The following is a 23,263-nucleotide window of genomic DNA, read 5'->3' on the forward strand; positions in this document are numbered from 1 at the left end:
TAACCAGGATAGCTGTTTAATTTGGATTACATATTGGATTTTATCACTCTGTGGTTGTGTTACCTTCTTTGAGGGAACAGGACTCCCAGATGGACAAATTATCTTTAGATTGATACAAACAGAAATGAACAGTTATAAGATAATTTGTATTATGTACAATAAAAAACAATGTATTAAAGTTGGGAATAAATATAAGAAGCTTTCCAAATTCTTGCCCCATTGTTGTTGTTTTTCATGAAGATAAATGTATGAAGAATTTTGTTCAGTAGACAGACACAAATCATATATACATCAAAATGTGATAATGCAAATATACAAAACCATCTGATCCGTTTCAATATCTTCAAATAACAGTATATTTAAAAGAACTACAAAAAGAAGAGAGAACAATTAGGGATCTGAATGAATCTGAAAACCTTATATTTCTTTCAGCATTTGCCAGGTCTTGCTTATAAACTGCTGATGAATATGTAATTCAGAAACTGATATAATAATAAAAACCTCTCTTCCCTAATTTGGTGACTTAAAATCGAGAGCAGAGGTGGAAAATGAAATTTAGGATTTGCAAATTCAGTTTTTCTGTTAAATCCTAACCCTAACCCTTAAAACAATAGTATGGAAGTTAATGTGGTATGTATATTGTTGAAGGCCACTACCTTACCCCAACTTTCTATTTTAATTCTTTCAGTTAAAGAGAAATAAATCAAATCTCCAAATTTCAACATTATTTTTGTTTCCAGAAATTTCTCTGAGCCCCAAAGTACTATACTTTCTTTAAAAGGTTTTTAAAAATGGAGGTGTGCATTGAAGGAAATCCGCTTAGCCTAATTTTGTGTACTATATTCTTTAAAATGGAAGATTAATAAACTAGAAAAAATGTGCTTATATAAATATATATACATATATATGTATGTATGTATGTATGTATGTGTATGTATATGTATATGTATATGTATATGTATATGATGTATATGTATATGTATATGTATATATATATGCTGGTTTTGTTGTATTCGGGTCTTTTGCCGTGTATGGTTCAGATTGTCTTTGCAACGTTTCGGCAGGATCTCACCTGCCATCTTCAAGCGTGGGCTTAAAATGGGAACGGAGCTGCCGTCTTTCTGTAAGTCTTGGTGGGAGGGGATGGGGTGCTGGCTTTGTTTCAGTAAGTGGAATGATTGGTTGTGTGGTTGTATCATGATTGGTAGATTGGTGCTGATTGGTGCAGGCTGTGTGTGCATTGTTGTTTTGCATTGTAACGGCTTGGGTGGTGGGTGGTGTTCGTTTGGCTAGGGCTGGTTTCCAGATGTTTGGTAGGCGGGAGGTATCATCACGTTTATTCATGTTGTGGGGGTGTTTCTCTATTTCGATGGCTTCCATAATTATTCTCTTGTGGAGGTGTTCTGTTTTGGAGATTAACCTGGCTCCTTCAAAGTTGATTTCATGTCCTGTAGCTTTAAGGTGCTGGAAAAGGGAGGAAGTTTTTCTTTTTTTCTTACTGCGTTCTTGTGTTCTGTGATGCGTGCATTTATCCTCCTGTTTGTTTGTCCTATGTATATTGCTGGGCTATGTAGATTTTGCATGGTATTTTGTAGACTCCTTGGTTTTCTAGCTGGATTTTGTCTTTGGGGTTTCTTAAGATGTTGGCTATTTTTTGGTCAGTGGTGAAGGCTGTCCTGATATTGTGCTTGTGGAGAATTTTGCTGATTTTATCTGTGGTGCCTTTGATGTAAGGGAGGAGGGCGATGCCATTGTCCTGTTCTATGTCTTGGTTTTTTGGGGGAGTCTCTTTTTGGATTAGGTTGGTGATTGTTTTTCTTTGGAATCCATTGGAGATTAATACATTTGTGAGTTTGTGTAATTCAGTTTTCAGGTGGTCTTTGTCGGCTAGGCGTTTGGTTAGGCCGCTTGAAGATGGCAGGTGAGATCCTGCCGAAATGTTGCAAAGACAACCTCAACCTTACACGGGAAAAGACCCGAATACAACAAAACCAGCATACCTACACCCATGAAAATCTACGAATATATATATATATATATATATATATATATATATATATATATATATATATATATATATATATATATATATATATATATATATATATATATATATATATATATATATATATATATATATATATATATATATATATATATATATATATATATATATATATATATATATATATATATATATATATATATATATATATATATATATATATATATATATATATATATATATATATATATATATATATATATATATATATATATTCGTAGATTTTCATATATATATATATATATATATATATATATATATATATATATATATATATATATATATATATATATATATATATATATATATATATATATATATATATCACTTTCAGCCACAAATTTAGGATTTGGTAACTTACCAGCTGCTTGATTTTTTAAATAATTTTAAAATAATTTTCATAAGTTCTAGGTCAAGCATGCCAAATCATGGCCATTTGTGGGCAGAAATGAATCTTATTCAAAGCATTTAGGAGCTGGGATTTTCACATCTCATGGGCTTTACCAGTCTATAAAATAATGACAGTCTTAACTGTGAAGAAACACTCATTATCTTAATTTGCAGCTGCTTGTTTCAGAGACTTTCACAACATATTCTCTGCAACTCTAAAGATCTGCAGAATGGGGAAAAACATAAAATCAAAAATAAATCCATGTTTTTATTTGTAGTAAGCAAAAAAAATCATAGGGAGCTAGGCAAAAACTTTTAAAGTGGTTTTCTTTTCATAATGATTGTTCTTATATTTTTAAGTGCAAACATCTTTACTCGTTGCAATCATTAGTTATTTGATTGATCTAACCAGAAACTTGAGGATTACAGAAACAAAGTAATGAGGGGGAAGGAATCCAATGGCTCTGAAAACCCAAGTATCCTTCAGGTGGACCTTTTATACCTTTCCAGGACTCTGGTTGGTTCTGCCTTCCTCACTTCTGATTTTACACTTGAGATATATAGTCTATTTTCCTGACCTTGGTTTCTGAATAATCAGGCCTCCTGGGTCCATCTTCTTTCCATTAGTTTGGTCCACCCTGAAAAGATCATGATTCTGCCTCTTCTAAGCAGAAAAAATACCCAAAGGAAAAGTAAACTAAGATAATAGAGAGTGGTTTATTAGACTTAACAACCCCAATGTCTGTGACTTATCAAGCCTCCCATAGCATCCATTTTGGGAATGCAACTTCAATGTTATCCAAATTCCCCCACCTTTGGAGGGAGAGCAGTGATTGTTTGCTTGTCGCACTCTCTTGCAACTGATTGATTGGTAGATCTCAGAGTTTAGTAAACCAAGTAGATCATACAAACCTGCCAGCATTAGCACCATTTTAGGCTTCCAGTATCTAAACTGTTCAACCGACAAACAAATTATCCCATCCCCCCCCCCATCCTTGGCATTACTAAAATGATTTCTGGTTTATGCATGGAACGGTTTTTCTGTTGGAGATGTTTATACTCAGTGCAAAAATTCCTGCCCCAAGAAATGCCATTAAGGTGAGAACGATTGAGATAATCCCTGTCACTATATATCTGAAAGGTTTATACACTGGGCATTACAGATCTAAATACCGGAATGGCCTTACAATATACCTGTAGGATAAATAGTCGACTGTTGGTAACCCTCTTTATGTATTAATCATTGTAAAGTAGGTCCTCATTGCTTCATTGGCTCAGACCCCAAATCCTCTCTCCTCACATAATCTGTATCCATTTTGCTGTAGCTTTATCTTGTCATACCTTAGTCCAGAAGGCATCTGAAAAACTGATGGTATTGTGTGTGTATTCTCTAAAACCTGGCAAAGTTGAACTCACCAAGTGGAACCAAAATAAAAACCACAATTTTGCAAATATCAAGTGCCTTTCCAAATTGCTTCAATTTATCTTTTGAGATTCATCTAAAAGAGATACATGTATTGACATCAATAAAGGTACCAAGGGGAAAGGTTATCATGATAACAAATGGTTCTTTACGCTTGGAACAGTAACAGCCACATTGACTAATGCTTCTTGTTGCCACTAATAAGAATGGGACACCTCTAGCTGAATTACTGTGAGAAGAATTCAGATCATACTTTCTGGAATTACAGTGCAATTTTTACCTGTGCTTGTCTATTATCTGTTATGTAGCATTTATTGAAAGCATGACTAAGCTGTTGTAGAAATGCTTTCAAAGAAGCAGCTTTGGATGCTACCAATCATAAGACATTGTGGAATCAGCCTGCCTTTTTCTTGCAACTGAGTGATTTTCTAGTAGGCAACATTACAAAGGAAACTTTGGGGTTACAAATTGAAGATAGTAACATCTGGACCTCATCTTGCACTGGTTAAATTCCTTGTGTGTAGTAGGGCAATTGCACAATAAAAGCCTTGTGTGGAAGCAGCGTTCCTAAACAAAATATGTTACGTTTAGTTCTCAGGGAGGAGAGAGAAGTGCCTAAAAAGTTTTTAGATTTGTTTCCAGAAAAGATATAATTCTCCTCTAGCCAAGTTTGATTTTTTTACTCTTAAAAACTTCCATTACAACAATTAATAGTGGGGAAATTCAGATGAATAACTTATTCTCTAAAACGTATGGCATTTCCCTGCAAAATCCAGAAAGAGAATCTATTTATTTATAAATAATCATTCACCAGCATATTTACATCATCTAACGTGGTTACTGAAGTAATCCATCTTCTGGGTTCGCTCAAAATATTGAACCATTTAGTTAAACATGCTACCAGAAAAATTAAAAACCCGTTAATATTATAATAGCCAAACTTTGCACGGTGTGGGAATAGAGTTGGTAAGCCTCAATGTTTGATTGCCTCATTTAAGATTCTTGTATGAATCCATCCAGAGGCAGAACAGAGACTCACTTGAAGGAGAGCTACAAACTAACAAAATGCCTCCAGTTGGTTCCTTTCCCTATTTCTTTTTGCAAAAAGGTATCTCATTTGTTTAAGAAGTTGCAGATAGATTGTATAGATATCATCAACAGTCCATCACATCTTTTTGCCTCCCAATCAACCACCCATCCCTAATAATTGTAGCTCTTGGATTGTGAGGATGCAGAAAGCATATTATCCATTGGAATTCAAAATCTCACAGCTTGGTGCAGAAACCCTGTCATGTTGCATAAATTGGTAGCTTCCTTGGATAGTAGGTGCCTCCCAGATTGACCATTGGTCTTGATGGACTCAAAGTTTCTGGGCTATAATTATTTCAAGTTTAACAACTGAATTCAGGGGATATAATAGTTATTGAGCAATCTAGTCTTCTCTGGGGAGAATACAATCAGCACCCCAGATAACAGAACAATTTTGAAATATTTATTTAGAAAGGAGATAAAAGAAATGGTGCTGTAGATAACTCTGAAACTGTGTCAGACATTTCTATACACACCCCACCATCCCTGCACAACTGATTTACTTGTTGAAAAGTGTATTGTAGTTAAGCACCCTAAAATCAATAGGCATATGATGAATTATATCATTCTACCTTGAGCCACATGACCAAAGAAAAGAAGAAAGTTTAGAATGGAGCAATCCACAGCATTCTGAACAACTTGTCATAAGAATTTTTTTTCTTAATGTTTTTGCTCAAAGTTCTCAGCATAAGCCAAATCGTATTTGAACAACTGTTTTCTTGTGTTGGTTTCTATCATCATAGCAAATGTATTCCTGTTGCAGGAGACCTTTCCTGTTCTCAATGTTCTGAGCCCTCCTGATCTTTCTAACATTCCATTGCTTTGGAAAGAATAAAAAAGATTGGCTTTTGATCCTGTCAATCACCTCCAACCTAGTGCCTTCCAGCTGTCTTGGGCTGCAAATTCTGGGAGTTATGATCCAAAATATTGGATCAACAAAAGTTAATTTTATATCTTCATGTTTATTTATGTAACTCACATTGAATATGCCTGAAACTGTCCAAGGTGGGAAATCTGTAATAAACTCAGTGTTCTGATTCTTTGGGATACTCATGCTGTTTTTTTCTGCAAAAGTACACGTAGTCTTATTTGAGTTATATACCCCCTCAAGCCCTTTCAGATATCTCACACACATATAGGTGGGTAATGCATTTCGTATAGGTTACTTATTATGTAACTATTACTAGGAAGACATGAGAAGTTTGGAGACCTTGGTGCTTTCTGAGGTTGGGGTTGTTGTTTTTTTTTTTTTTGCCAGAGTCTGGTCAGGAAACATCTGCCAGCAAACAAACAAGCTCAGAAAGCACCAAGCGAGCCACATTTCATCCCTGAGCTGCAGACATTCTTTTCTATTGGTATATGGAAAAGTATCAGACCATAGGTAACATGCAGGCAGGTTTCGCCTTGTTTTAGTTAGCATGAAAAAGACCTTCATTTTCCAGTCTCATTTAAAAGAGTGAAAACACAAAAGCAGATGTGTTTATACTGTTCATTTCGAATGTTTTCTAACCGCCATAAAAAGACTGTTTAACATTTACCACTTTATTAAAACAGGTAGACCATGCCAGAATGCTAGGACTGAAAGCACATACAAAGCTGTAAACAAAACCCAAATCTCTTAACTTATTTACATGAGAAGATTTTCTTGCTGAAATGTTGTCATACCATTTTTATCCTACAACATGTATCTCTAAAAAATAAACACGAATATTTTGAAGAGTCATGATCTGATAAGAGCTGATAAAGGCTGGGTTCTACATGGAATGTCATTGACATTATCTTTAAGGCTGTTTTGCAAACAGCGATGTGATTTATTTTACAGCAAATTAGGGAGAGCAAGGACTTTAGAAATTATTTGGAGGTCAATGTCATATCTGAAGTTTCTACTTTGTTGTTGTGACATTATATAAACAAGTAAATTGGTTAGCTATGTGCCTTGTGATTATCCCTTACCCCCAGCTCCTGTACTAAACGTTGTATTACAAAGAGTAAGATGTAATATGAAAGTAGTATCTTTACCACTAGGTACAATAAAACAGCTCACCCGAATGTAGGGAAATCTGCTTCTTGTATATCTACTATTAAAAAGTCAAGTATAGGATAAAAGCAGGCTGCCCCTCCTCCACACAGGGTAATTCCTCTCTCCAAAATTAAAAAGGACAATAAATTACAGAAAATATATGTGTGTCAATTTGCATATGTGCATGCAAATTTAGGGCGGGGGGAGAATAAATAGATATGTAACAAATTTTGCAATAAGGAGAAGTATGCTAACAGATGAAATATATAACTGCTTAGTTTGGATGATTCCTTAGCAGTAAAATAGGTCTGGTTTTCTAAATCCCCTTGCTTTGCATGAACTTTAAAAAGGGTTTTTTTAATCTAGTGAATTGACATGTTCTTCAGACACAGAGTGCTTTGAAGTGCAGATCTGTTCTCTGTAAAGATGACCACACTAGGTGGTTTATTGTCTCATTTTAATAGCAACAACAGGCCTCATCAGATAGACAATGAGATAGAGATTAGCTTCTGGGTTTAATATCATTAGCCTTCCATCTTGGATAATCCCTTTCCTTCTAATACTGAGAATTAGTTTTTCTTCTTTTAAAAATGACTAGACTTCTTATTAATATATTTTCATAAGAATAGAGTGATTAGAATAAAAGGAAATGTTGGGAATGAGGGGTTTTGTTCATTTGTTATTTGTGTTTATAATTGCAGTTTATAGAGTTCTCTGATTTTTGCAAGTAATGGCTTCTATATAATTTTTTTAATTTAATTACTTATTTCAAGGTTGAGCAACTGGGTAAGAGGAGAGGCAGGCAGCTGTTATAGTTCCTCTTATTGGTAAAATGTCTATTATCTTATTGGCTTTCCATAAGCTTTTAAAAACTGAATTGTTTCAGAGGGCCTGAGGAAGATTAAAAATACTATTGTTTTTTTATATTACTATTATTGATTTTTATTTCATCTTTGCAATTTTTAACTTTATATTTTGGGTGTTTTCTTGTATTATTCTTGTAGTTTTATTGTACTATCAATCCATGAAATCTTTATTATGATCATAGACCAGCCTAAGAAACGTAGAGGGCAAACAATTAATAATTTTAAAAACTTAAAAGTGTAAAATACACAAAGATAAAAAAACATTTTAAAAACCTAAATTATGCATAAAAATCAAAAATCTTAAAAACCTACTAAATGGGATAAAAATATTAAGCCAATATAAAATAGCAAGAGTTAATGCATGGATAACTAAATCTATCTTAATACAAAACACTTAGCTAACAAGTCAAATATTCAGGCTGATTTGAGTCACAGGTCATCACATCTCAGGGAGGTATAAATTTGTCCTATGCATCCTGGGGAAAAAATAATGGAATGCTGCATGAATTTTCATGTCATCCTTGGGCAAGGGCCATGCTAATCTCTATCATTCCAGTTTAAGTTTATGTGCTGCTGAAGTGAATACTTATTGTACTGTTGATTCCCATACATCTCTGGTTAACAGCCAAGATTCCATGTACGGTGGCAGGTATAATTTAACAAACAAAATACGATAGGCATTTATAAGTTTCATACTGATTTTACATTGAGATATCTCATAATTCTTGAATGTTATTAGCAATTCAGCCGCCAAAGTGTGGATCATGAGTTGTTTCCCAAGGCAACAGCTTTCAAAGCAAATTCCAGTGGAGCATGCCATCTTTTCACAGCAGCATGCATGGATGTCACTCAGACAAGCCATCACACTGCTCTCCATGCATGCTTATTTATGTCATACAGCTGTCAAAGATGCTATGCAATTCAGAAAAATGGGAAATCGGAAATAATTAACTTTAGAATTTAGAAAGGAAAGCATTGACAAATGTCATTTCATTAAAACTGACACTCTTCGTAAGAGGATTCAGAATAGACGACTTGTCTGGGATAGTTTTCACACAACTTGAGCTGGGATCTGTTGAGGAAGTTACAGGAATTGTGTTCTGAACTATGTAGAAACTCAAAAAAACAGAAACATGAAGCCTGTGCACTTCCCACATCAGTGATCTATGCAAGAGATCCACTCATCTTTAATATACACACAATTTGGGATCAAATAATAAAGTCTGGTTTTAATAAAAGAAGTTGTTTTATTAATTGGCATTCTTAACAAATGATTTTTTAAAAAATGTTTTGCTCTACAGTGAAATGTCAAGGACAATAGTTCCATTGTTTCAATGCTCCAAGGAGCTTGTTTCCATTCTTGCATGATTTTTAATTTATGTGAGAAATGAAGCAGCGATTGGCATACCCCTGAAGAGTATGACTTTTAAACACCATTAATACTGTATACTCCTTGCAAAACTATGAGCATGTCCTTCACTTCTCTGTCTCTCCCACTGTCTCCCTCCCTCCCTATCTCTCTCTTTCAGTCACTCTTTTATATCCCATTATGATTAAATGAGTCTCAGCAGTTTTCTTCGCATTTAACTGTCATCCAGTGAGTTTCTGAGCCTGCCTTTCTATTGCTAAACATAGTATGCTCTTCTGGCTTTGGCTGGGTTAGAATTATTATCTATGATAGATCAGCTGAAATTCTGACTGGATAATAGTTTAAAATGGAGGGAGATGGGTGGGGACCGGCTCTGGTATGATTTTGGGGACACCTGGTAATAGTTTCTCAGTGCCACAGTTGCTGGCAATGCTAATTTCTGCTATTAGATTTCAGGCCTACATTTGTAACAGGCTGAAATTAGGGTTTGTTTTTGACCAAATATGTAGGTGTTAAATAGGCCACATGTAGAAGATATAGTCACAGACATAGAAGGATAAGAAACATGGATGTAATCAGTAAATAGCTAATGATAAAGTATTGTCTCATCAAATGAGAATCTAATGGTTCAAGACATGAATGTATTAAAAAAAGGAACCCAAATGCTCACAATACTAACACGTGATTCTTGAGAAAAACGGCTTATGCTGGGAAACATATTGAAAGATGATGAAGATTCTCAGTCATCCAGACAGAGTTGTCTGGAAGCTGAATCGTGGCAACGGGTTTTCTTTTCTTGTTGGTTCAAACTAGCAAGGAAAAAAACCCCCGGATTGAATTGTGATAGCAGTTCTGCCTCTAGATATGAGAAGGGTGATGCTGTATCCCAGTGTTTCTCAAACTTGGTGACTTTAAGTCCTGTGGACTTCAACTCCCAGAATCCCCCAGCCAGCATAGCTGGCTGGGGAATTCTGGGAGTTGAAGTCCACAGGACTTAAAGTCGCCAAGTTTGAGAAACACTGCTGTATCCTATAGAAATTAAGCCAGTCATGTCTCAGTTTGATTCCCCAGGCTCTCACTAAGAACATGTTGATGGAAAACAAATACCGTAAGTTCCCATTAGCTATGCTCTGTTTTCTTCTCTTTCAAATGTAACTGGCCTTTCTAGTAGGGAGTGGCAACATACATAATGGTACCTTTTCTAGACAGCAGAACAAGGTAATTACTTGAAGGTATCCTGCTGCATTTGTACATCTTTTTAGAGATGTGCTGATTGCCTTTAACCTCTAGATGTCTTTTTAAAATGTAGTTTGCCTTTATATGAAGAGAAAAAGTCAGTTGCTATGTACGTATATAATACACCCACCGTTCTTGCTCAAGCTATGATTAGAAAATAACTGCTGTGATATTTGAAATGATTACATTTGATTAAATGAGTTGTAAAAAGGGGGATTAATAGTTGGGAAATTTAAACAACTAATTTTATAACTTAGCTATTTATTTGATTATATTCAACCTATCCTCCATAAACTCAAGGTAGCATAAGGAGTATCTCTTCTTCCATCCCTGAGCTGAGACAAACGGATGTAGCTAGATTTGACTCTTGGCTTCCTAGTCTCACTCCAATACTTTAACCATATTGCTATCCTGCATTAAATCCAGCTAGCACAATTAGTTGATCTTTTTCTCCAAGTTGCTCTAATGCCACTATATGTCACATTTTTTTTAGGTATCACAAAACGCACCTTATGCTACCGATAATATTAAGAGCAATGATAAGCTAGACAGTTGGAGAGAATCATCTGACCTGGATGAGCACATAGAAACAGCGCAAAATATAAATTCAATAAAAGCCGCTGATGCCTTCAGGTAAGAACTAAGGGGTCAGCCTCACATTCCCCTAACTGTAACAAAAACATGTTCAAGTAATCAACCTGTATGCCATGTCCTCACGACTTTGCCTTCCTCTCGCTCTTCACCTAAGGTGAGTTCGTTTAAAGTTGCTTTTGGCTGTTCCAATTTTAAAGTATTGTTTTCCCTCTTACCCCAATTCAATTTTTGCCATCCACACAATCTATTATACTTCATTGATGATGTAGTTTATGATGTAACTGAGTTGGCATTTGCCAAGCTCCTATATATAGTTTTAGGCTGTTGCAAGCACCATACTTCATGGACATTGTGGTTGAAGTTCAGGAAGATCTGGATTACACATCAGTACTTATGTAGAGCCTGACCTGAGCTTATCATACTGTTTGCCAAGTTCTACATGGGCTCCTTATGTACATGAAATTTCCCCTATTTCAAAACAATAATACCTCTACACCTGTAACTTGTAAATTGGGCAATCTGACAGGTAGTTAAATCAACTGCTCTATCATACACCTAAACCTGTCCATCTTTCTTCATCTCAAGAGAGCAACTTGTTTCTTAAGCCAGAAGCTGGCACTCTATGGGAGTAGAATTGAAACCAGAGTAATTTTTTTGTATTGAATTATTTAAAGACAATGCCACTTACCAGGCTTATTACTGAGGAAGAAGAGGGCTCAACCAAGGGTAGTTTATGCTGGCATACTTTTCTGTTGGCTCATTGATTGGAAGAGAGCACTTTAACATGGCTATAGAGTGCACTAAAAGAGATGTGGCTCTATATCGCTCCTGACGGGTTTTTTATTTGGGGTATTTTAATTGCATTCAATTTATTTAGGGGTTTTTAAACATTGTGTTTTTACTTGTTTTTATCTATCAGTTCACCTCCTCCTTGTATATGTCATATATATGTCTTGGTATATGTTTTGTTATATGTATGTCGATATATTTATTTCCTATGTTTTGTTGTACGCCGCCCCGAGTCCTTCGGGAGAGGGTGCGGCTAAGAAATAAATATTTATTATTATTATTATTATTATTGGAGCTACTTCAATAATAAGGCCTTGTATTGGGAGAAATACAATGCCATTTTTCTTTTCTTTCTGTTTTGGTTATTGTCCAATATTCCCATATCCCAATTCCAGCTGAACAATATGTTAATTGATCTTCTCTCTACTCTCCCCCCAAAAATACTTATCATACCTGGCTCAACAGTAGTTAACTGTGAGAGGAATCTTAGAGTCCTAGTGGACAATCACTTAAATATGAGCCAGCAGTGTACTACAGCTGTCAAAAAAGCTAACACACTTCTAGGCTACACTAACAGAGGGACAGAATCAAGATCACACGAAGTGTTAATGCCATTTTAAGATGTCTTGGTAAGGCCACACTTGGAATACTACATCCAGTTTTGGTCAACACGATATAAAAAATATGTTCAGATTCTAGAAAGAGTGCAGAGAAGAGCAACAAAGGGGAGTGGAGACTAAAACATATAAAGAACAGTGCTGGAATTGGGAAGGTCTAGTTTAATGATAAGAAGGACTAGAGGTGACATGATAGCAGTGTTCCAATATCTCAGTTGTCACAAAGAAGAGGGAGTCAAGCTATTCTCCAAAGCACCTGAGGGCAGGACAATAAACAATAGGTAGAAACTAATCAAGGAGAGAAGCAACCTAGAACTAAGGAGAAATTTCCTGACAGTTAGAACAATTAGCGTAATCAGTGGAACAACTTGCCTCCAGAAGTTACGAATGCTCCAACACTGGAAGTTTTTAAGAAGAAATTGGACAACCATTTGGTTTCCTGCGTAAGCGGGGGAAGGATAGAAGGTCCCTTCCAACTCTCTTTCATTCTATCCCCTTTACAGATAGTCCTCAACTTACAGACATTCATTTAATAACTATGCAAAGTTATAACAGTACTGAAAAAAGTGATTTACAACCAGTCTTTGCACTTAACAACTGTCACACCAACCCCATGGTCACTTGATCAGAATTCAAGCACTTAACAATTGGCATGTATTTATGACGGTTGCAGTGTCCCAATGTCATGTGATCGCCATTTGCAACCTCCCCCCACTTCTTCTGACAATCAAAGTCAATGGAGGAAGGCAGATTTGCTTAATGGCCACATGATTTATTTAACAACTGCAATGATTTGCTTCACAACCACGGCAAAAAATGTCATAAAATTAGATGTGACTAACTTAACAATTGCCTTTCTTAGCAACATAAATTCCTGTCCCAACTATGGTTGTTAAGTCAAGGACTAATTATATACAGGTAATCCTCAACTTATGATCACAATTGAGCCCCAAATCCATGTTCTTAAGTGAGAAATTTGCTAAGTAAGTTTTGCCCCATTTTGTGACTTTTCTTGCCACCTTTGTTAAGCGAATCATTGCAGTTGTTAAATTTAAATACTTTAATGTTAAATAAATACTTTAATGTTAAATAAATACTTTATTGTCATTGTACATATATGCACGGTATATCCATACAATGAAATTCACATAACACCCAGAGACCGGGCCCAACACACATGACAATCCCCAAACACACACCCCAGCCACCAAAAATTCCCCACCTTATGGTTAAGTGAATCTGGTTTCCCTATTGCCTTTGGTGGTCAGAAGGTCACAAAAGGGGATCACATGAGTCTGGGACTCTGCAACTATCATAACTGTGAGTCAGTTGTCAAACAATCTGAATGTAAATCATGTGACCATGGGGATGCTGTAACAGTCACAAGTGTTAAAAATGGTCGTAAGTCACTTTTTTCAGTGTCATTATAACTTTGAACAATCACTAAACAAACTGTTGCAAGTTGAGGACTACCTGTATCTGCTTGGCCTATCATCATAGATACAAGCTGTTTTATTAAATGGAAGCATTTATTTCATATTTAATGGAGATATATACAGCATGTTATTGTAAATAAAATCCTAATTGATAGACTGCAAATGCTTTCTCATTCAGAAACTGGCACTACAGTTTTCTAATGTTCCAGGTCCTTCTTTCCGATTTAGCCACACAAATTAACAACTAGGTACAGCTGCTTCTTCCTCTTCCTCCTCCTTTTCATCTTCTTCTTCTTCCATCTCCTTCTCCTCTTCCCTGTTCTTCTATAATTTCATAATGTGCATTGCATCAGCTCCCATAATTTGATTCAAGTTCTGTAGCAGCAGAAATGCCAGTAGCATTTTAAAAGAAAAAGTACTTTGAGCCTGAAGATGTTCATTATACCAATACGTTGCTATCAATATCATATCATGAATGACTGTCATAAAAGGGCAGTGCAGCTGATTGCTACTTTTATGAATCAAAAGACACTTATTCATCTCAGAAATGAGAGCCTATACAGACATTTAGAGGCACTGTGCTGCCCCAGCAGTATATAGCTAGTGTAGGAATTAAGAACTGTCTCCTTTAAGAAACTACCTCATGGGAAATGTAGGCAGAGACTGCCTTATGGGAAATGTAGTTCCATGATGTGACCACATGCGTTTCTGATTGGTCACTGGGGCATTCTGCCTGCGTGCAAACTTTATAGTCGGCCAGTTTAAATACCTTTGTGAACCGGAATAGTAGTGTTTTGTATCTCCGCTCAGCATGAGAGTGAAATCATCATCTTTTTACACCATGCAATGGGACAGATTATGGAAAGGCAGAAGTATGAACTGTAAGTTTTGCTATTAAGAATACCTGATAATAAACTTGATTTGAATGAGATTCCTAAGCGTGGAATTAACTGCATGCCCCGAGCAAGCCTACAATGCTCGAGGCAGAACAGGCACGGTGGCGCAGTGGTTAGAATGCAGTACTGCAGGCTAACTGCCCACAGCAGGAGTTCAATCTTGACCGGCTCAAGGATGACTGAGCTTTTCATTCTTCCAAGGTTGGTAAAATAAGGACCCAGATTGTTGGGTGAAATATGCCGACTTTATAAACCATTTAGAGAGGGCTTTAAAGCACTGTGAAGTGGTATATAAGTCTAAGTGTTATTGGCGGAGACAAAATTCCACATGGATAACACTGGCATAGTTGAATCCAGACACTGTAAACTATAATGCTTCAAGCAAATGAATAGTAAGAATTCTCTCCTTACAAATAAGAAAGAAAAGTTTCAGCTCAGTTCCATTTCTGCTAAGTGTAATATAGAATACCATGGTCATTACCTTTCAATAGATGTATGAAGAGAGGCAACCAAACAAATAGGAAATACCTTTCTTCTGTGTGCAGAAAGTCTTGCAATTCTGTTCCCTCTGTTCTCCAAGGAATATGTATAATGATTACATTACAGTCATTTGTTTTGCTTCCTCTCACCTTTCAATTTATTCCGCAGGGTAAGTTTGCCAGTGAGCAGAAATTTGAGCCAAGATTCCTCTGGTTTAAGTCAAACTACTTTATTGTACTCATTCATTAGTACAGAAGCACAGTATGTCAGTTCTGGAAAAAAATAAGATAAGACCCTGTTCTGTAGACACATTTCTGACGACTAACACTGTTTAAAAGTTTAAAAAGGAAAGAGAATGAACAAGTGCATCCATCTTCCATGTTTCTACTTATAAACAAATTAGAATTCTGGTATTTATTGTATGTTTGCATCCTGCCTTTCTCCTAAGAACTCAGATCGAATTACATAGCACTAATTCTTCTACACCCAGAATGACTACACTCATGATTTGTGGATAGGTTGCACACCCTTACACTCAGTCCTTCATTTTAACTGCAGAAAAATCAAAAGACTGGTTTTCCTGTTTGATTAATCATTGAGTATTTAAACAAGCTAACTCCTTATACCAGCATTTTTCAAGTCCATAGTTCATCTATGGACTTCTACTACCAGAATTCCATAGATTGGGAAATCACCAACATTGCCTTATACTATAGTTCAGCGTCCAATTAATTATAGTTTGTTTTTTCCCAATTCCTACTTGTAGAAAGATGGGATAGAATGTAATTATTTCATTAAGAAAACACCAAAAACTGTGGTTAACTGAAAATGGAAGCAAAAGCTTCCCATCTCAATGAAGTTTCACAGGAAGAAAAGCACACAAGCCATTATTTTGATATTAAAGCTTGTTTTCTATTGGCCATTTATGAAGTAGGTCTTCAAAAAGCATTTGAACTCTGCAGAGAAATGTTAATGTCGGAAAGTAGAATTGCGATACCTTAGAGGAAGAATGGAAAAACTATGACTTTTCAGATGCTGCTGAATTACAGTTCCCTACAACTTCAGTCAGCCATACAGCTAGTCCTCGACTTACAACAACAACTGAGCCCAAAAATTCTATTGTTAAGTAAGATATTTGTTAAGTGAGTTTTGTCCCATTTTACAACCTTTCTTGCCACCGTTGTTTAGTGAACCATTGCAATTGTTAAGTTAGTAACACAGTTATAAAGTGAACCTGGCTTCCCCATTGCTGGGCAGAAGGTATGACCCCGGGATGCCTCAACCATCATGAATATGAGTCAGTTGCCAAGCGTCTGAATTTTGTTCATGTGACCACAGGGATGCTGCAAGTATGAAAAATGGTCATATGTCAATTTTTGTTGGTACTGTTGTGACTTTAAATGATCACTGAAATCAAGGACTACCTGTAATGAAGGTTAATGGAAGTTGTAGTTCAGTAACATCTTCAGGGCCATGGGTCCCTATCCCCACTAAGGACTAATATTTATTGGGAATAAGTTTGCATTATCTCATACATTTTATCAGATAAATGGTGCTGCATACCTGCAAACATAAAATAGAAGAAAATGTAATCAATGGGGTTACAGTCCATGACACGCAACAAATATCAGTCAACATGTAAGGAGCAATGATATCTTCTCCCTGCTCCTAGTCATGAAGATGACACAAGTGAAGAGATAGTTCACGTCTCCCTGCAAGAGGTGGCACAGTGGTTAGAATGCAGTACTACAGGCTACTTCTGCTGCCTGCCTGCAATTTGGCAGATCAAATCTCACCAGGCTCAAGGTTGACTCAGCCTTCCATCCTTCCAAAGTGGGTAAAATGAGGACCCAGATTGTTGGGGGCAACATGTTGACTCTGTAAACTGCTTAGAGAAGACTGTAAAAGCACTGTGAAGCGGTATATAAGTCTAAGTCCTATTGCAATGAGAAATCTAGCTCCAATGCACTTGCTCCAATGCACATGAGAAGATTACCTAATAATGGAAGCTCCAGCTCCTTATAAAAGTGTATGTGAACTTGTGTGTCTCTTGAGTGACATCTTAAATGCGTTTGAGAGAGGGGAGATGAATACACATATCTTTAAAGTGTTGAAATGAAACACAGAGGTAATACCTGAGAAGCATTGCTCTCTACGGCAATTTTGTGAAAGCTTTAATGTACACAAAATAATGAGTGATTATCTTTTCTTGATGTTGTATATGGCATTGAGCTTGCAGTTAAGCTTCGATTAGAAATCTTCTAAGCTGACATTCTTGCAAATTATGGTCTATTGTTGCTGTTGCTTTTCTTTTCCTTTTCTTGTGTACTTGTTCATTAAACAATCTATAAAATAATTGTTTAGTGTTTAAATATGAGCCTGCCACACCAGTCTAATAGAACTTTTTCTTCTTCCTGGATTCTGCTCTATAAGTTGCTTTGTGGAAACTTCTTGTTCATAACTAGGGACTGCAGAAGAAAAACATTTTTAATTACTTTAAAGCTTGAAGACAGGAGACAGATGCTTAATCAGTTTAAACATTTTTTTCCTTAGCTGATAGCAGTTGATAACACAATGATCAAAGAGAACAAGCAACGTACTAATATTCTATTGTTCTCCAAAATAATACCATATGCCTTTTTTGCATACAGCTAGAATAGATATTACTCTTGCATTTTCAGAAGTTTCAGTGTTTGAAATATTTTGCATGGTGGTTTTTTTCAATAGTCATATCTGAATGGAGAAGCATTACTATAATAAATCAAACTCTGATTTCTGAAAAAGTCTTCAGATCGTATGTTTGTATGCAATGTTTGTTTCTCATTTGAAGATACATGCAAGAAAATAGCATGGAAACATTGCATGCTTCCTAATGGCAAATAAGATGCGCTGTCTTGAATTGTGCAATAAAAGTGATAATGTAATTTTTTAAACTTAATATAAAGAGAAAGCCCATGTAGAATGTGTCATAAAGAGGTTAAAATATTAGATGTGTAATGGAAACAAGTTCTTAATCATGGAAGCTCAGTGGGTGACTTCAGACAGCCCTTAGCTCACAAAAGCTATGTACACCAGTAGGTTATACATCTAACATAAATCTTCAATTAAATGTTAGAATCTAATTACTTTAAATATAGGATAGCAAAGAGAATAGTACTTGGTGGATCATCCTGCCCTCATTATCATTATGAGTTTTTAAGTCAAAACCAAAACCAAAGGCTGACAGTACAAGGATGTACAGACAGCTATGATGGCTCTATGCCTAAGTCTAGTAATATTTGTTTTGTTCTCAGAAAAATCAGAAAGAGCAGGTGGCTTTAAGATTGCCAGGGACAAGCGAGCCCCAGATGGTACCCATGGCCCTGTTGCCTAATTACCTCTGTATGTCCTCTAGAGATTACATTAAAATGAATTATTACCACAAGAACTCTGGATACATGAAAAGCTATCTAAGTCATCCTCCCAGCCAGAAAAGGGTATTGGTGGACACATGCCTCATTTGGAAACATTAGCATTTCAAATTATATCATTTTCTTTTTAATTGTTTTAATGTAGAAAAAATTAAGAGAGCGGATAAACATAGCAAAAAGAAAAATGAAAGGAAGGGAAATCTCTTTTCTAAGTATTAAATGTAGAATTAAACCATAGCCTTATGGAATAATATTGGTCAGGATTTCTATTATTTTGATAGCGAACCAGGCCATAAGCAGAGCAAACAAACATCATCAGTTCAAAACCACATTGTAACGTGATTTAAAAAAAAATAGAAAGAAATTCATACCAGCCAAAAGTTACTGGAAAAATTGGACCTACTCTTGTTCCATATTCAGCAAATCCACTGCTGCCGCTAGCTGTTTTCCTGGATATTTATCTAAAATATGAATTAATATTCTAATATTTGAAACTCCTTGCCCTTCTATAAAAACAGATGCAGAGAATGGATAACCAAAAGTATTACTTTCTATGAGCCAAGGTAGTGGTCAATGATGCCATAGCTATTGAATAAGGAAATTCTTCTATCCTATTGCATGTACCCGAGATATTTATTCTATTGTACTCTGTTTTAAAAACTGCTCTCAAAGCCAACCCTGTCATTAAGCTGATTTGAAGACTAATAAGAAAAGGCTCCAAATTGAACATTAATTAATGATATTGCAATAGTATTTTTTACTGCCAGGGTGGGGCCAAGATGTTCAGCAGATTTTCTGCTTCTAGTGTTAAGAAATTTGACCAACTATAGGTATTATGTACCTCCTCAAGGCTATGACTATAATTTTCCGTTTGTCAAATATTTAGGACCAAACCTGAATACAGATGGGCTCATCTATACAAATGCATGGTGTTTTCCAGTGTTTATTGTCCATGTTGTAGGCTGATGTTGTGAGAGAGGTGTAATTTTTTCAAATATTAGTTAAGAATCAAGGCCCATTTTTATTTGTATTTTTCCCAGATGGGCCATGGGAAAGGATACAAGGATTGGGGAAAAAGATAGGAAGGTGACAAGTAGAAAACTGTATAATTCTGTGTTTACTAAATTCTAACCGACTTTATTAAAGGTTATTTCTAAGCAAGATTGCATCTTAATTTTTTTGTAGGCTAGGACAAGCAGATTAAAAATTCCAGTTTTATTCAATTCTGTAGTTTTAGAAGCTTAAATGTATATCCCAAATATCCACACATTCAGAAGCTTCAAGCCTTTTAAAATGTTACTCTTTCTACATTGTCATATGGCTTTTTAATTGCCATGTAAGAGTACTTATTAAATATGTAATTCCTAAGTAGATCTATACATGAAAATGAGACAAATTGGGGGGAAAGCATTGATTCTGCTTCTTCTTTCAGAGCTGCAAAATACAAGGAAGTAGAAAATCGCATTAAACAGCACACACAATTAATGAAAGAAAAAAGAAAAAAGTTAAGAGGATTACCCAAAGAAGATATGGAAAAAGCAAATCAAGATCTTGAAACTGTAGGTTTGCATTTAGAAAACAAATCAAAGATGTTGACATTGTAGATTGCATTTATTCCCTTTGAAATATAGGATTGTATCATTATATACCATTCCTAAATGCTGGGATTGAATGTGATTTGTGCTCTTGTCACTCTCACCCGCTTGGAGTTTTCCCGTCTCCTCTCCTCTTGATTGCAAATCCTACCATAAACTATGTTGACAGAAGTTTGGTTTGCATATGAATCAAGATTCCAAAGCAGGCCCTAACTCACTCTAGTAAATGCAATCAATTTGTAAGATGGGAAGATAGGTTGAGCAACGTGAATGAAAAATAAATGAAGGAATATTATTTCTTCATTTAGGAAAACTAGTTGAAATGAGACAAAGAATTTTGATTATGGTGCTTTGCAAATGAATGAATGGAAAAAAAATTCAAGCAGGATTTTAAAATAAAATATCAACAGAAAATGTGTATACTATTATATATTATATTAATCTTATATGTTATAAAGCCTATACGGGGGTGGGATCCTACTGGTTTAACAACCGGTTCGCTTCACATATCCAACTGAAAAGGAAATCAATTGGTGGCTAGAGACATAGAATGCAGGAACATCTGAGTTGGTATGCTTGTGCAACAGCGAAGTGGAAATACATTATAATTAAAGGTGAAAGAAAAATAACAGGTGGAGGCTACATTTGTGGTGGGTCAGGATGGGTTGGGCACATCATCGTGTATTCATGTTCTCGACAGTTAGTGGTTATCTTCATGTCGGGGCAAGTAGGAAGTGTGGGGCAGCTCTTAATTTTTGCATTTCCTTATTTCTTCATCCTAGACTAGAGACACACTGCATTCCACTCCATGAGATCTAGATACCCAGTAGTTTTAGTATGTAGAAGAATAGATATTAGTAACAATACTGAGCAGAATTCATAATTGAAGCTTTCTTGGCCAAAGGCAATTATTTCACACTGACATGAGAATGGCAGAGAGCCAGTTTATCTATCCAAGTTTGCAACTACGTAGTATTGTTTGAGGCACAACCAAAAATAAGACGGTCATGTTATGTTAATTTGATCATTAGGTGTTGTGTGCGGGTTGTTTATTCATATCTGAATCTTTGCCGCCACAGGTTGAACATTTGGAGGAGGAGCTTACTGAATTGAAGAAGGACCTTCACAAGGAGTATCGTTTCACTGCTTTTACAGGCGAGCTGCTTCCTACAGCAGATAATCTCCTACCCACAAATATATTTTCCAAAATGACATTTTAAGTGGATGAAAGACTGTCTCTCATGCAGCAGCCTCTCACTAGTTGTTCTTCAGGGGAATCTGTTTTTTAAAGAGACTTTATAAAACTATGTATTCCCTCTTTATTGTTGTTTATGTTTTTACTTCATAAAGTTAGAATTTATGTCCTAAGCCTTTGGAATACCTTATAATGTAGTTGCAGTGTGGTTGCATTTTGTTTTTTCTATCTTCTCAGAATTATTTTGTGAAGGTATGTTTCATAATTTAATCTGTATTAAGGAGTCTTAGCAGAAGTACAGAAGTTTTTTTATGTAATTGCATATTGTGCTAATTCTGGTATAGTAACCTCAGGAACCCAAATAGGTTTTTGAGAATGGGAGGTGATCAACTTGACATTTCATCACTCTTAAACCAATGGATCTCTTCCCCCCTCCCCCACCAAAAAACCCTGATTGAGAGGATTTAGAGTGATATTTAGCTCATTAGCATCTGAGTGCCTTAGCCGAGAGGCCTATTTTCCAGATTAAGATAATATTTGGCTTCAAAGTTTCTAACCATATATCAGATTTTATTTTTGTGCCCTCAAAAGTGATAAAGCTTGTCTCTGAACTTGGATCCTCAAGGATTTTGTTATTATGGAAATGTCAAGGCTGATAGAAAGCTACGCATTGAACTTGAGGAGCTATGGCTAGCAAACAAATCTCACTGATAAAATGCATTTTATCATATTAAGCAAATAACTTCAACAGAGAACCATTGCTAGTGTCTTCATATGTGATGTTTGGAGTCATTTAAGGAATGCAGATATTTTACTTAAATACCAAGAAATCAGTGGCAAAGTGTCAAGAGTAAGGAGACTGGTCAGATCTTTATGTATTTACTCCAATGATTTATGTAACCACCCACTCATCATATAACTCAGCCTCCTTAGATTTAAACAATCTGTTAAAGACAGGATGTGACTGTACCAGCTCTATCACTCTTGATACAATAAACAGCTGATGTTTCTTCTCTGTTTCCGAGTCCTGTCTCTGATTAGTGCTTGGCTTGGGGCAAAATAACATTTTCAGATGAAATATACTTTCTAGCAGGCTTGCATTATGATGGTACTAATACTAGCCATCTGTGATTGTATTCTATCCACATAATGAAAGGGAGTGAGGGAAGAACTTTTTTTAATGTTCAGAACAGCTGGAAGCAGCAGGAATGGGTATTACCCTTTATTTACAACTCCAGAAAAATGTATGATTAGCACTGACTAGCCATCTTCAGAATGGAGCTAACGTGGCTTGTTCAATTTCATCGGTTTATTACAAAGCTTTCCTAGACTGTACTGGAAACTCAGTATGTGAGTGTTTGTACTTAAATGGTGCTCTGTTTCCCACAATACACCTCATATCTCAACACACACACATGAGAGTTACTGATTTCATCCATCATTTGCTGTTTCATTCTTCTCTCCTGTGTGAGCACTGTTGTTGTTGTCAGTGTTATTGAAACAGAAATTTTATAGAATGACACTTCTGTTCAAAACGCACTCCCAAAATGCAGCATTTAATTGATACAGGATATGTATCATAAAACTGTTACCCACAATGTAAAATAACTTAATTACTCAACTGATTATAAAACATTTCCCAGGTCATTTAAAGTGTAAGGAGGGAGGGCTGCAGTAGAAGAGGCAATAATGTTAAGCAAGGGCCCTGCGTCATTCTGTGAATTGGGTTGAATGTTTAATTTTTGTCTAGATTTTAGGGAAATCTTTCTTCCTTGGTTTAAAAATGCCACCAC

At 35.8% G+C, this 23,263-nt stretch overlaps 1 protein-coding gene across 3 annotated transcripts in view; it reads left to right on the plus strand.

The window, feature by feature from the left end:
* Positions 1 to 22,435, plus strand: part of LRRC27 (leucine rich repeat containing 27) — a 71,215-nt gene extending 48,780 nt beyond the window's left edge. For all 3 annotated transcript variants that reach the window (XM_081954833.1, XM_081954832.1, XM_081954834.1), the window contains exons 9-11: positions 10,952 to 11,091; positions 20,113 to 20,239; positions 21,355 to 22,435. In XM_081954833.1, the coding sequence (XP_081810959.1) occupies positions 10,952 to 11,091; positions 20,113 to 20,239; positions 21,355 to 21,495 (408 nt within the window). In that variant the 3' untranslated portion in view covers positions 21,496 to 22,435. The remainder of the gene's footprint in view (positions 1 to 10,951; positions 11,092 to 20,112; positions 20,240 to 21,354) is intronic.
* Positions 22,436 to 23,263: the final 828 nt, after the last annotated feature.

The sequence above is a fragment of the Natrix helvetica genome, assembly GCF_964273705.1.
Source record: "Natrix helvetica genome assembly, chromosome: 5".
Classification (NCBI taxonomy): Eukaryota; Metazoa; Chordata; class Lepidosauria; order Squamata; family Natricidae; genus Natrix; species Natrix helvetica.